Source organism: Dendronephthya gigantea, unplaced genomic scaffold (genome assembly GCF_004324835.1).
Source record: "Dendronephthya gigantea isolate DGI-Jeju-01 unplaced genomic scaffold, DenGig_1.0 000073F, whole genome shotgun sequence".
Classification (NCBI taxonomy): domain Eukaryota; kingdom Metazoa; phylum Cnidaria; class Anthozoa; order Malacalcyonacea; family Nephtheidae; genus Dendronephthya; species Dendronephthya gigantea.
In genome coordinates, this window is record NW_021163083.1 from 164,547 (window position 1) to 179,981 (window position 15,435).

A 15,435-nucleotide genomic window follows, 5' to 3' on the forward strand; every position below is an offset into this window, starting at 1 on the left:
GTATATGGTGTTATAAAAACCGCTTGAATGAAAGAAGCCTATTAAGAGCTGCTTTCCACCGTCCTGTTTTTTCCTCCTACATGACACGCACGTAAAAGCTTAAAACTTTGTTGTGTATAATTTTGTGTTAACACCAAGTCATCAATCATTTTATGCATCTATTCAATCGTTGATTTCATAAATATCATTTAAATGGTTTTAAACTTTTACGTGCAAAAAACGCGAGATTGGAAATCAGTATAAGAACGTGAAAAAACCAATAAAATAAGAATCTACCTGCATGCGTACAATACAAATAGATAGGTGTACTTTTAACGAATTTTTAAAATAAGCCAAAATATAAGTTTTCAATCAAAGTTGAAATTATCAATGCGTGATGCGATTTATAAAAAACCGTTTACATTTTAATATAGATATAGAGAAATTTAGGTAAATAATAAAAATGTTTTAGATGGTTTAAAGGGAATTATTTTAAAAGCTTACTGTAATATTTTTCGCATATGTACAACTCAGTGGAAACTACATATAATCTATATATGTACTTTCCAGATTAAATTTTTAGCAGGAGCTATCAGTTATGTGTAACGAGATAATACATATTGAACCCGCCTATATAATTAAAGTAATCATCGATCAGCGTTGGTCTTCGGTTAGATTATATTATCTATTGATCACACAAAATTTTTTATGGATTACCATCTTTATTATTTTATTATTTACTTCTTAATTAATTTGCTATAGTTTTTGTTATTCAATTTGAATATAATATTAATTAATAATAACAACTGGGTATATATCATACATGTTTCGTTAAAAGTAAGACATTAAACACTTATACAAATTCTATAATTGTTATATATTTATTATCGTTTTCATTTTACCATCGTTATTTTATATAGCACCACAGATCTGAAACAGGAACTGGATAGGGTATCTAGTGAAATTCCTTAATCCGTTTAAAAAGGCAACCATGCACTCAAAGCAGCCAGTTGCGTAGACTAATCACTCAACAGCTCCTTGACTGTAAGTGAATTTGCGAATCATCACACCCGTCATTGGCTTTATTAACGTAAAGCAACTTCCGCTATCCAGTTCAAGATCGACCTTAGCGATCAATCTTGTCATTTTAAAACTGAATGTTTGTTTAAGGCGTTTCTTCATCGTCATTACCTTTTTGCTCTTGGCTTCTTTGTGATTTGATAAATGCTAATATTTCTTTCTTCTGTTTTCTCTGGAGATCAGCGATATTCTTCTGTATCTCGTCGGCAAACACAGTCGTCTGACTTAGCAAATCATTGCATACTCCTGCAGACTCTGTCGGAGAAATAGCAATAAAAGATATTATAGACAGAATAAAGAGGTTATATTTTGTAGTCGGAATCATCCAACCTTATTTGGAATGAAAAAGAAGAGGTGAAAGTAATAAAGGAATGGAAAGAAAATGAATTAATCTCTGACCTATGACAGCTGTGAATGTTTAGGCCTCAACATTTGAGCAATCGATTCATGCAGTTTATTAGAAGAATGTTTTCCTGAAGCAAAATCTAAACTGACTGCTCTAGCAATAATTTCTCCCACACCCAGTGTAGAATTTCTGAAAGGAATCTAACAGCTTAAAGATATAAAAGTTACAAATAGTTCTTGAGGATGTTAACTGTTTCAGCAAACTGGTAGCAAACTTTACCCATCCAGGATCAAGAAAGCAGTAAGAATACAAAGAAACACCATACCTTTCTCGCAATGAACTTTCACTGAGATTCGCTTTCTTCTAATAATCTCATAAACACACCCGCAGAGAGATAAAACAATCAGCGCGACGCCGCATGTGTAAAGTGTGATTTGATATAAAGCTGTTTGAGGATTGTACGTTTGACTGGTTATATCTTCGGCTGAAACGTCTGTCACCTAAAAGACGTAGGGCCATTCAAAATAAGTTATAAGTCACATAACATACGTTTACAGTACAAGTAATATCTCATTCTTACCTGGACAGGACTTGAGTTATTTGCAATAAAATCGCTTCGGACTGCCGAATTATCTTTCCAAAATTTGCTAAAACATTTCCTTAGCTTCTTAGCATCCGTTCCCATAACAACACCATAACTTGAGGAAACATCAATCACTTTTTTGACCAAGAACTCCGACCTGGAAAAAAGATCTTTTCGAGCGTCTGCGACGTACGCATCAACCAAGATTCCATCCACAGTTCCACTGAGCAGGACATCTCGAAGCTCTTCCACTGAAGTGTACTTTTTGTTACCTGGAGAAAAGCTCTAGTTAAAGGTTGTTGTGGTTAGGACCAGGTACCTCCAGTGACCCTTATCATAGGACCTTCAGTGACCCATGGACTGTGGACGCTAAGAATCCTATAATAATCAGAGGTGTTTTGTTTACTTTGCATGCAGGCGTACCTGTATTTACTTTGGCATTTCTTCGTACTCCAAGTTTGTGATCCGGCGAGTCTTGTAACACTGCAATCTGAGAAAAACATATTGATAATATAGGGATATTGGGGGTCGTCACTATATCCCGATTTTAGGGATAGATCGCGTGTCATGCAGGCTATTACATCTGTCGTCAAGTGAATAAAAGACTAGTTAACTTTTAACTGTAATTAGGGACAGAATAGGCCAATCAGATTCGTGTATTTCTGAGTTAACTAGGATTTAACTATGCAAAATGTAGAACCCATGCATGCCGGCATTTCATTAGCTTGTCATCATAAGACGTTTTAAAGAGTCTTACCGTCGAGCCATAAATCCTGATGTCTTTGGATTCAGGTGGTGTTGTGGATGTCGTAAAAGCTGATGATATCGTTCCAATCAACAGGGAACAGATGCAAAGACCAGTCAGAACCCAAACAACTGCAAAAACGCGACCAGCTTTGGTCCGGGCCGTTTTATCCCCGTATCTGGTAGAAAAAACAGAGACGTTTTGTCTAAAGTACTGTAATACAAACCTTCTCTAACATAACTTAAGTGCATGAACAGCAATTCAGGGAGAAGCCATTTCGTTGTGATATTGCATTGCGAGCGGTAATGAAAAGGTTATTTAGACTTGGTTCAATGATCTACACTCGGCGATGATGGTGGCCGGTGACAAGAAAATTTAACAAAGCGTTTTATCCTTCAGTTTTCACCGACAATAGCTATCGCCTATACTAACTCTCATGACGAAGGCTCTCAGGTCGAAACGTCGAGAAGTGTTTTGTCTATTTTAGGCAGTTGTTTCACCACATTTGATGCTAAGTTCTTTAAACTATGATCTTACCCAACTGTAGTCATTGTGATGTAAGCCCACCAAAAACCATTCGATGCCCCCGCAAAAAACCTTGGCGGATATTCGTTCTCGTTATGATGGCATTCCTATGAAAATTTACAAATAAAGACAGGGTTTAGTAAAGGAACCTATAACATAACACACAGTTGTCTCTTTACAGCTCGACTAAACTACCAAGGTTTGACATTCCACGCAAACTGCTGTTCAAAAACTCACCAACGCCCATAGTATCACGCCAGCGATGTACGCAAATATTACTGAGATAGCCAGGAATGGCACGATGGTTAGGACAGCATCAAACAACACCCCGCCTTGAGTCAAGCTGTAATCTGGTTTAAGAGTGAAGAAGACTGATCCCACGGTCTCAATGATAGAAGCATAACCGTAATACTTCATGTACGTTGTCTGTCCTTTAAAGCCGTAAACTGGAAAACTAAAGTCTGTGCTCAAAGTGATGTTCGTCTTTACTGATATATCAGAGTCTCTCGCCGGGGCTTTGCCTTGGCCATCGTGAAAGTAGTCGACTTCGGAAGTGCCATGTTCAAGACAGTTTTGACAGCAGGAGAAAGTGACCATGTCCAGCAGGTATGGAATGAAACCGAAATAAGAATTCCGAACCGAGACGTTCGTGTACGGGTTGAAGTTCCAGTAATTTGTGGTCAAAATCTTGTGACAGCGACATGTTGCTGGAAATAGGGAAAAGCAGCTTTAGTGATCGGTTCACCCTAATGTTATTAACGTCTTATTGGCATTAAAACTATCTGCAAATCTTTATGCCATCCAACCATCGCAATATAACCATCACCATCCAATCATTATCATCCAACCACCATCATTCAACATCATCATCGAACTATAGAATCACCATAATCTACCCATCATTATCACCACCCAACCCATAGTGTACACTAAGCCATCATCATTATGCAATCATAGCCCGAACCAACATTTTACAACCAAACAACCATCTGACCACTGTATACCCATCATTTTACAATCATAAAATTATATCACAGATAAACATACAATCAGCATACTTACCAACATACAAAATATCAGACCAGACACCACGACCACCACCGCTCATAGCTGCGACTTGGACTTGATAGGTTGTGTATGTCTCCAGCCCCGTCAGTTTTATCCCATTGATGTCTGAATAAACAACTTTGACCATCTCTGGTGCGGGGTCTTGTAAAATTTCATCTGCAACCGAGAATTTCCTGTACCTGACCTCGTAGCCCACCAAGCGTCCTTCGAGTTCTGCTTTTGTGAGAGAACCCCATCCGACAAAGATTGTTGTGGGTCCAGTAAAATTTACACCGTATGAATTCTTCGGTGAAACATTTGGAACTAAAACAAATTAACATTTAAAATTAACAGTTTCGATTGTTCCTGGGCAAAGTTATGCCAAATTTTTTAGATGAAATTTTTAGACCCAAATTTTTGCAGATATTGCTACAGTTAGTTAGATCTTCCTGCGAGAATTAAGCCTCTTATCCTACCATATCACGCAACCCCAACATTCCTTTAAAAGTAATTCTTTAAACCTCTTTTATTTACCTCCTTCCTTTGTTTCGATAACAAAATGCTTCTTCGCGCCTACTCCTTCGGCAGTATATCCAGCCACGGTAAAACTATAGTTAGTGTACGGAACAAGTTTGATCAGAAACGCCGTGTGGACATCTGCACCGAAAGTGAGTGTCTTATCAGCTTCTCGTTTGCTTCGTTCCTCTAGTTTCCTGTACGTCAATTCGTATCCTTTGATAAGGCCGTGTCTCTCCGGGAGAAAGATATCTTTCCAGGTTAAAGATACTGTTGTTGGTGTCACATCTGTGGGGGCGACTTCCTCCGGAGGTGATGTTGGTACTGTTGGGAAAAGGAAGAGTGAAAAATTGGCTGTAAACGAACTGTCAATTTACGTGGAAACCGCCTTAACTTCCAGCCTATACTAAAGATGACACAAGACTGAGCTATGCTTCATAAAAAAATCTCAAACAAAATCGAAACTACATCTCTAGTCCTCCCAGTATAATTTACATTCAAGTTACGTATGACTTCACTACTGAATAGAAAGCCTACCCCTAACATTTTCACATGAAGTCCATTAGGTATAAACACTATGAGGAATACTTCATTTTTAAGGGCTAACCTTCCTTCTAATCACAACTTGTCTCACCTCCTTCCACTGTTTTTAAATTAACCTGAACGATAGGTCCATCTTTAACAGTACGACCATTCACTGTCACTTTATACTTGGTCAACCCTATCAAACCTGTGAGGTTGACAGAGTTCGCCTGAGCGTCGACCAATATTGAGCCATCGTAGCTGTGGTTAAATTGCTCATACTCTGGATCCAGTACTTCATATGTCACTCGGTACGATCTCAATACACCAGGAATGAACGTTGGATCGATTGGATCCCACGTAAGATAAACTGATGTCCAGGTTGCGTTCGTTCCATTCATGCTGCGAGGGGAGACTTCAGGCTCTAGAAAGGGGCAGGAAATCTTTGAAGAAGATATAGACGAAAAGGAAGGAGAAGCAAGAAGCTTTAAGTTTCCCGTTTACCCTTCCTCCTTTGACAGATGTGAACGAGTGAATTAGTTACCGGTGTTCAAATAATCAATTGTTCCTGATTACTCGTTCACATTTATCAAAAGAAGAAAATCGCTGCAAATAATGCGAGTGTGAGCGGATTTACGTAGCAAAAATTGAGATAAGAACAATAATTACCATCTTCAAAAGTCCGAATACATTCAACTGGCGATCGTGGACCTTCGCCAATCCTCGTAAACGCGACAATTTGGCCACAATAAAAGGTCCATTTTTCGAGACCCTCGAAGAGCTTGACTTGCTCGCTGGCAGACAAAGTATGATTCGTGACGTCTTGCGGTTCAGAGCGTTTCCAAACGGACACGTTATATCCAGTGATAATGCCGTTGCACAGATGTGGAGGCGGTGGATTCCATGATACATTGAGAGACGTCGAACTTAAATTTCGCCACATTATATTAACCGGAGGGATCACGGGAACTAGTAATATATGTATTACAGGTTATTTCAAAGCAATCTCCGTGGAGTCTGAATAATATATTGATTAAAATGGATATTTCTGAGTTTTGATGAAAAGAAAGTAAATAAATAAATTTTGCAAGCAATCACAACACCTTAAATTAACAATAAAATTTTCTGATCCAAGAATGCACTTTAAGCTGACAACTACACATTTCCAACTTTGCCAAGATATATGGCAGTAACTTGGAGAAAAACCGAAAGAAAGCCTACGCAAACCCAGCCAATGTATATGATAATATTTGTAGGTCAAAAACACATAGGCTTGTTCACAACTGCCTTATACCTTTCCCTCTCGAATTGTTTACAATTATTCCTGTTACAAACCTCCTTCCTGAGTCAAGACATGCAGGGTTCTCCACGGACCAGGGAGAATGGTGATAGCCGTGACATTAATCTCATAAAGAGTCAATCCATGTAGGTTGGCCAGCATAAACGGGCGGTCATTCGCGCCAATTTGATGAGCCGTCAGATTCTCCCTGGTGTAGTTTAGATTTCGGTACGTGACGTTATAGAATCGGATTATACCCGGAACTGAGACAGCTGGTGGAGGATTCCACGTCACCTGGATAGTGGTTACGCTTACATCCTGCGCGACCAAGTTATTTGGTGGTTCCTCAGGAGCTAGTTAAAAAAATTTGTAATTATAGACATGATTGATAGATTTAGTCAATTTACATCACTTTACGAAACCACGGTGGACAGAAGAAAAGATCTGCAAGCCAAATTTTTTCCACGAAAAAGATTGAGAATCCGGGAAGATAGCTTTCAAGTATAGATTTGACCATGCTAACAATATATTAAGATGTCACTATCAAGCATATCTTATCATACTCATGACTTTAACCAATCAGAATAAATCCTTGCACTTCAATTCAACTCACGCGAAAGGGAAGCCTCACTATTATATCTTCACCTGATACCAGGAAGAAAGAGGAAATAAAGAAATGTAAATGTGATCAAAGAGTTGGAAAAACCCAGCACAGTCCAAATCTATCTCACTCCATCACTAAACCAAAAACATATGCACACCAAAATCAACACTTACCATCCTCAAACGTTCGAGCACATTCGGGTGTCGCTGATTGAGAACCATCACCAACGGCAGTGTACCCAGCGATTCGTACACAATAATTTGTCCATTTGGACATGTTCACCAGGTGTTTGTGAAATTCATTAGTGGAGAATGTTTGTTCAGTTTGAGAAAAAGTGCCGCCTGTTTCCTCCTTCAATAACCAAATGCGGTAACCCAGTAAAATGCCGTTGTGAAATGCCCAAGGAAGCGCTGTCCAATTCATTGCGATGGACGTTGAGCTGGTGTTCACCAGAGTTATGTTTGGTGCCGCCAATGGAACTAGAGAAAACACACAATGTAAAGCATTTCCTGTATGCACGAAACCTTTCACACTTCCTATATGTTGGATGCAAGAGCTTTCTCTGGGTGCTTTCCTTTACACGGTAAAAACGACCAGACTTGTCCTGTTGTATTTCAATACAGACAAATTACTGGTATTTTAGAGTGTTTTAAGAACTGTGCATCCAAGTATATCGTAATTTCTGAGAGACCCTACCTCCTTCATTCGTGATTACTCTGATCGTCTGAACTGGTCCAACATCGACAGTATAAGCTGTTACGTTGATTTCACACAACAGAAGACCAGTAAGACCCTCGATCAAATGCGTCGTGGTGGAGACAGGCACACTCAGTTCAACCACTTCACTGTCGCTGATATTAAGAACACGATAGCTGATGTTGTAATAACGTAGGATCCCAGGCACCGCCGACTTTGGTGGTGGAAACCACTTGATTTGTATTGATGATGTTGTCACTTGTGCTGCTGACACGTTCAGAGGTGCCTGTTCTGGTGCTAAATATCAAAGAAATTATCTTTTAACGGTCGTGGTAAGCACTTTCCTCGCAACACTGTGTGGATATGACCAAGACATCTGACTATCTTGTGTGTATGCTGTGTAAGTAACCATTACTGAGTATCTTTGCATGTGTAAATGCTGTGTGTAAACTATAGTAATGTAACCAGTGTTATGAAGTGATACAAATGTAATCGTATAGCTTGGACCTACCATCTTCAAACGTGCGTTCACACTGCGTATCGTTTGGTCCTGCCCCAGCGGTATTAAAACCAGCAATTGTGAAGCAGTACGTTGTCCATTTCTCCAAGTTTTCAAACAACATTTGTCTGGTATTCGGAGGGAATGTCACATTGAACACTTCGGGTTCCTCTGCATCTTTCCAATAAAACATTTTATAGCCAAGCATTTGCCTGTAGTCCACTGTCGAATTTGGTAGCATAGTCCAGTTTACATACAGAGCTGTTGAGCTGATGTTTGTGACCGTCATATTAGGACTCTCAGTAACTATAACAAACAAAGAAAGTAGCAGTAATTGTTGATAAACAAGGAAAGAATAGCAAGCTTTGGGGCCTTGTTTTGATACTATTCTTCAGTCAGTGGTAAGATTTTCAAAGGTGAGCAGTTCTGCTATTGAATTCCTTGAGTTCGTTAATCAACTCGTCTCCCAATAAATGGTGAAGTCGGTTGGATGATACTGGCTATAGTCTCCCAGTCAACGAGCTTTAGAAAACAACTACTTTTTGTTATTGAACTGTCCAACGATACCTTACGCGCCACAAAGATGTCTGTGTCAAATTAATCGGTAATCTGAAAATCACCCAAATCCCTGACCCTATTATAAAACCTGTAATATTTTTCACATACCTTCCGCATCAAATGTTCTCGCAATCAGAGGATCAGTTGGAAATCCGTCCCCACTGAGTGTAAAGGCAAGAACTCTTAAAGTATAATTCGTGAATATATCAAGGCCCTGTAATAGTTCTTTATTATTTTCTGCATATATGGTTGTAGACAGATATTCTGAATAACCGTTGTTCTCATTAGTTTTTCTGTACAACACCTTGTACCCTTGGAAAACTCCGTTGAGGTTTGAAGAAGGCACCGGTGCCCAACTAACTGATATAGCTGTGGTATTTATGGCGACGGCCGTGAAATTTTGTGGAGGGACATTGGGCACTAGAATATTAGAGAAAGGAAATATAAATTTACATCTGATCTGATCTACACAAGAACAATTAGGAAATTGAGGTATAAACGATAAAAGTTTTATTTATTCAGAAGAAAAACGGAACTTTTTAAAGTTAATAGTATTCTCTTTGATAGCGATACAGAAATGTACAATTGATTGGAAAACAATGATTAGATATTCGGGTTGAAACTTCATAAACACCAATTTCTGCGGTGAACAATTAATTTCTCACATAAAGTGTCATTATTTTCAAATTTATGTTATCGATTCAAATAATGAAACAGGTTACCCACCAGATGTCGAGTTCACTTCAATGCCATACATTTCTAAGCCATCGCATGTTTTGTTAACAAGAATAGCTTCCTCTAACGAGAGTATATCATAGTACGACACTTTGTCGTAGAGAACTTCCACTTCAGCGAGAGTGCTTTTATGACTGTAACAAAACATCGCTTGTTATGAATAAACGTATATGTATTACGTTCTTGAGCTTAAGCGAGATAAGACTTATTGCTACCATGCAATGCTTGTATAAACTATATTCAGTTAAGTACTACAATCGTTTTGGTAGATATTCGAAATAAAAGGTTCAACGCAGATTCTTACCTAAATTTTTGCACATGAACACTCTTTATGTCAGATCTTTCTCGTAATGTTGCCATAACCTACAGATATCATTAAGAGTTTCAGCTCATAAGACAGTGCCATGTTCGCCTTAGATGACGGCACAACGTTTCCGTAGTTTGTGACTCAATGATCTGGGATATTCTACAATAAACTGTTGTGTGGTTTGTGTCTGAACTACTTGAAAAAGATATCTCAAACATGGTGGTCCAGTGTAGGTAGTATTCTACAATAAGCTGTCGTGGTTTGTGTCTGAACTACCTGAAGAAAGATATCTCAAATGTGGTAGTCCCACAATCTGTGTGGATAGTATTCTATAATAAGTTGGCGTGGTTTGTATCTGACCAAGAGAAGGATTAGAAGGTCGCAAATAAAAGCTTTCCCTAAATTTCTAACATACCTTGTCGCTGATATGTTGAGCAGTAGTTTTGAACAAATCTCTTTCATCATCACTTAACTCCTCCGACCAAGGAATCGTCGTCAAGTTGACTTGGAACCAAATGCTTTGATTGTGTCCTATAAAGAAAATTGCCATCCATTGAAACGTCATGCGCCATGATTGATATCACGCTTGACGACATCACATTTCATGATGTCATCTCAAATGATTGCATAGGATGACGTCATGTGATATGACATCACCAGTTTAGATAAAGATCAAACCTGTGATTATCTTGTAATTCTCTAGTGTGTCCTCCACAGAAAGCGCATCAAACAATAATCTCAAGTCATCGATGGCAAAATTTCTCGCAAATATTGCGCCCGTTCCAAGCATCACATTAGTAGCACCTAATAACGAAGTGGGACCGTACTGGTTTTCAGTGCAAGCGGTAGTGAAATTTGTCACCTCCTGTCCGTTACGATAAATTGTAAAGTTTCCATCGTCACCGACAACAAAAATAAGATGATTCCATATTTTTGCCGGGGCAAATATTTCAAATTCGCATCTTGTCAAACCAACAAACGTCGACACAATCAAGTGATCCTCGGGAACACCAGCTCGATGAAAACATTTAAAATATTCACCAAAGGAAAGAAGAATGTTATCGCCGTTGTTTGACCAGGAATCGTACTTAAACCAAAAGGATAGAGTGTACTTTGGAAAACAAATACCCATAAAGCATTTATCGCTAAAAACAGCGAGTCCGCCTGAGCCGTATTCAACGGCATTATGTACCACCCCAGGTATCTGAATTAGGTTGGAAACAGACGATTGAAAGGCTCTCTTATCATCGAAAAGTTTTATCGAGCTGTCCATAGACCAAAGGTGATCATAAATTCCTATATAATTGGAAGAAAAATTGAGAAGAAACTTGGAAGGGCTGTTCATGAATCTTGGCACCATTCAAGGAAAGGACAGAGTAAGTTGTAAGCAGAATGACAATTAAATATTCCATTCTAATACCCGTGGCGGTGCTAAAACAAATACGCTATAGTGCATATATGCAAGTGTATACATTTTCTATGTCTCTAAATATCCCCATCTGATCCCTGTGAGGGTAACATAGGGTAAACAGGAGACGTGGATGAACATTATGAAAGGCATACCGTCATATACACATTGCAGAGAAGAATAATTGCATTTCTTTCCAGGATCACATGGAGGATCACATTCTGAAAAAATGAGCCAAACAGTTCTTTTGAAAAAAAATCAGTGTTTAATATTCGGAAAGAAAGAGAGAACAAGAAAAAATGAAAAATAACTGTTGGACAATGCTATTGTGACTAGTCAGCAATTCAGCAACCATTTGCTAATCAACGAAGACAATATTGAAAAACTTGCCTTTTTTGCAGATTTCTATCGTCAGAGAAATATCATCAATAGCAGCATCACTTTGATACCCTTCACCTCGTGTTGCTTCAAATATTATCTAAATGCAGTATATAAATTTGGACGTTGAAGGCGCTGATCTGCAGAAAAATCATAAATCTAACTTCCATCCACATTCAAGATAGTCATTTAAGAGAGTTACCTTAAACACTTCGGTTATTTCAAGATCAACCTGCATCGATCTCCATTCGTTTCCGATATCCCCCTTAATCTCAACAAGAAGCATGCGTTTGTGGCTGTTCGTTTTCGCATAAACACTCAATGTCCCCATCCTTCGACCGTATAAATGATACCAAAATAAAAGGCATTTGTAATGATATGAAAAGGTGGGACTTTCAATGACTGCTACGTCCTCAGGATATGCTGGCCATGATGCTTCGGTGTTGAAAAAAGAACCTGCGAGAATAAAATATTTATGAGATGAATGATTGCACTGATGAAGGCCCGGGTTAACGGACCAAAAGGTTTGCAGTAATAAATACTTACGTGGTGTACCTACAAGCTGATTTACTAGTTGAACTAGTAAACTTATTAAAGTTTATCTGAGGCGAAAGGTTTAGAACTGATGGGAATAGCAGACAAGCTAGTTTTGAAATCTTAATCCTTTTCAAGTAACACTAAACTGAAAAATTGTATTTTTTCGACCTCAATAAGGAATACAAACAGCATTGCTTTCATTGTTGAATTCTGGCAACAATATATCCGAAGTTTTACAAACTACAGAAAAATGTAACTGAAGATAAGAGAAGCAATTGGCAAAAGCCTGAAACCCTGCTGACCTGTATTTCTGTGGTAGGTATGGTCACCACAAGCTCCGGTTTTGTTACTTGGTGTGCACGTTTGTCGAATCTCCCAGACGTAGTTTGAGGTTCTATTGTGTATCCATTCCAATCCTTCCTCATTGTCGAATGTGATTTCCGCTAAAAATGACAAAGTATAGGTGTTGAAAAGCAACAGAATATCGCTGTCTTCTTCATGGGGAAAAAGGCCGAAGAGAAAGATATCCGAGGCCTAGGTTATACCTCACACTATTTGGTCGCGTCAATGCAATTCGAACAATAGATTATGAGATGATCATGAAGCTTAATAAGGTTTATCATCATATGATCTATCGCATGTGAATTGTATTCGACGTGACCAAATGCAACGTTTAATCTAGGCCTGAGAAATGTACTTTTCTATACAAAAAACGTATTGATGTAGTATTGTAAAACTTACTCATGCCGTATTCACTATAAGCATCCGATGACGATATCTTTTCATTCCACAATTTCATTCGTTGTAACCATAAATACGGCAGATCAACGAACACAGAAAGAGACGTGTATTGGTATCCAGGCCGTTCGTGGAGCATTGCAGGGACTTCGGCAAGCATTATCCCGTTTTCGTAATATCTTAGACACGCACTCTCCTCCCATGTGATGGACACGTGCGTCGGGAAAGGCCCCGGATGAAGAACATGGGCGATCCATTGTTGCGATGGTGTTTGTAGGTTAACCTCCATCCAGTCCTGCTTTGAAGTCAGGCTTAGCGAAGTGGTTTGTCCTTGAACTGTTTGTGCTACCCGAGAACCTTAAAGACGATAACGTCATTATATTGTCCTTTCTCAAAGTGACGTCAGACGCAGAAAGTCTGATATTACATGAAGTTTGATTGGCTCGACAAAACAAACGAACCAATCAAAACTTCGTAGTTTATCTGAGATTTGTGAATCGCTTACTTTTTGTATCGTATGGTTGTATTTTCATTTCTGTCTTAAGAATATTAGCCCTGATAGTTCTCCAGAATATTTTGCCCTCGGCATTGCTTGGTTCTGTGAATATTCCGTTAAGATTGGAATCCAGACAGTTCTCAAACCACCAACCACCAGGATGTGATGTTGTGCAACCTGAGGCACTGCGATCATCTCCAGTAGCTGAGAACTGCATCCCACGATGCCTCGAGAGCGCATCACCTGCATTGCCTACAACGAGGAAAATCTGAATGCTAAGTTAAGACTTTTACAGAAGGATGATGCCGGCATTGTCGTCAACGGTTGGTCTCGCACTTGATATTTCCCTGTTCTATAGCTTCTGTGTATTAGTACTGAGAGGTACCAGAAATAGGGAAATGGTACATCTACAAGAGTTCTTACAATCCTTTTTATGCTTGGCATTACAACGTTCACAGCATTTTCCAGCTAATCAGAACTCTGAGCTGACTTACAGCAGCCAGTAACTGATAAGTATAAAATTACAGCCCTGCAGTTCTCTCTTTATACTGCGGTACTAATCTATAAAAACTTGTCTTAACCCTAATGCGAAAACAATCTATCAAGTCATACCTGAATAAGCGCCAAAGTTTATGACATATCCTGAATCTTCAGCTCCGAGGTAGAAGTCCTCATAAATAGCTTCGTAAACATTAAAATCCGATGAATATATGACAATTTTGAGTCTGTGTGGATTGTTCCATGTGATCTCGTGAATATACTGGTTTCCTAGCCAGAAATTACTTTCCTTGGTGCCAAAACCATTCTTAAATGAAGTCCACGATTGGGTTGCAAAATCAGTGGGGGGTTCCTTCTCAACTCTACGTTGAAATACAAGCCAGGGACCATCGTTTGACCCAAGTTCGCAGTGAACTCCGAAGGTCTTCGAGTCTTTGCCCTCGTAAGCATATACACCGCTATCAGAGCGGTCGTATTTCTGTTTGACTTCGTTACAGAATTTGATGGTAGGAGCTATAATTGAACGCCAAATTGTGCACGTAGTGAGTCGATCAGGAGGGATTTTCAGGAAGATAAAACAACACAATATAAAGTCCTATCAAATTTTTGCAACTTCTAGTGTTGATTTACTTTTGAGTGATGTAAATTTCGCAACTACGAAACTTTTCTTATACATATGTTTCGAAAGCTCTGGGTCGGTACGTACCTATGTACGAACGGAAGCTTTGGTATTGGTTGACAGGTAAAACAGAATGAACTATAGCAATTGATTACACTGTCTTACAAGGAAAAATGCAGCGTGTAACACGGCCTAAAGGTAAGACTGGGTTGATGCCATGCAGTAAGATGCGGTGTATCACAGTGATGCATAGTTTAGTTTCATTTGGTTTGATATTGTGTCATATAAGAAAACTTTAAACAAAAAATATTTCTCACCTTTCTCACAGAATGGTACACACTGGTGAGCAGTCGGAACGTCATAAAATCCTGCGGTACTAAAACAGGAATAAATTTCACCCCCTCCCCCACCGTTAGGTTCGCCACAGCACCAATCATTATATCTTAACATGGTGCCATCAGGCCACACCCTGTCCTGATCTGAGGAGCTATAAACTAGACCTAAAAAAACGAGCAAGCATTTTCATTATATATATTGATCACAAATTGAACTGGTGAGGTAAAGTAAGGTAAGGTGAGATGAGGTAAAGTAGGGTGAGGTGAGGTAAGGTGAGGTGAGGTAGGGTGAGGTGAGGTAAGGTAGGGTGAGGTGAGGTAAGGTAGGGTGAGGTAAGGTGAGGTGAGGTAGGGTGAGGTGAGATGAGGTAGGGTGAGGTGAGGTGAGGTAAGGTAGGGTGAGGT

At 39.1% G+C, this 15,435-nt stretch overlaps 1 protein-coding gene across 2 annotated transcripts in view; it reads right to left on the reverse strand.

Moving 5' to 3' along the window:
* The window catches only part of LOC114531613, a 49,441-nt gene that overhangs the window by 1,232 nt on the left and 32,774 nt on the right, over positions 1–15,435 (reverse strand). For both annotated transcript variants that reach the window (XM_028553226.1, XM_028553227.1), the window contains 28 exons: positions 15,013–15,195; positions 14,191–14,589; positions 13,588–13,830; positions 13,086–13,439; positions 12,647–12,787; positions 12,010–12,263; positions 11,820–11,907; positions 11,585–11,650; positions 10,700–11,317; positions 10,437–10,552; positions 10,019–10,077; positions 9,706–9,848; positions 9,088–9,399; positions 8,434–8,727; positions 7,923–8,219; positions 7,400–7,705; positions 6,679–6,975; positions 6,013–6,312; positions 5,456–5,767; positions 4,840–5,145; positions 4,321–4,629; positions 3,496–3,965; positions 3,271–3,365; positions 2,746–2,911; positions 2,412–2,478; positions 1,986–2,260; positions 1,731–1,905; positions 1,171–1,314 (listed from right to left, as the gene is read on the reverse strand). In XM_028553226.1, coding sequence (XP_028409027.1) covers positions 1,171–1,314; positions 1,731–1,905; positions 1,986–2,260; positions 2,412–2,478; positions 2,746–2,911; positions 3,271–3,365; positions 3,496–3,965; positions 4,321–4,629; positions 4,840–5,145; positions 5,456–5,767; positions 6,013–6,312; positions 6,679–6,975; positions 7,400–7,705; positions 7,923–8,219; positions 8,434–8,727; positions 9,088–9,399; positions 9,706–9,848; positions 10,019–10,077; positions 10,437–10,552; positions 10,700–11,317; positions 11,585–11,650; positions 11,820–11,907; positions 12,010–12,263; positions 12,647–12,787; positions 13,086–13,439; positions 13,588–13,830; positions 14,191–14,589; positions 15,013–15,195 — 6,789 coding nt within the window. The remainder of the gene's footprint in view (positions 1–1,170; positions 1,315–1,730; positions 1,906–1,985; positions 2,261–2,411; positions 2,479–2,745; positions 2,912–3,270; positions 3,366–3,495; positions 3,966–4,320; positions 4,630–4,839; positions 5,146–5,455; positions 5,768–6,012; positions 6,313–6,678; positions 6,976–7,399; positions 7,706–7,922; positions 8,220–8,433; positions 8,728–9,087; positions 9,400–9,705; positions 9,849–10,018; positions 10,078–10,436; positions 10,553–10,699; positions 11,318–11,584; positions 11,651–11,819; positions 11,908–12,009; positions 12,264–12,646; positions 12,788–13,085; positions 13,440–13,587; positions 13,831–14,190; positions 14,590–15,012; positions 15,196–15,435) is intronic.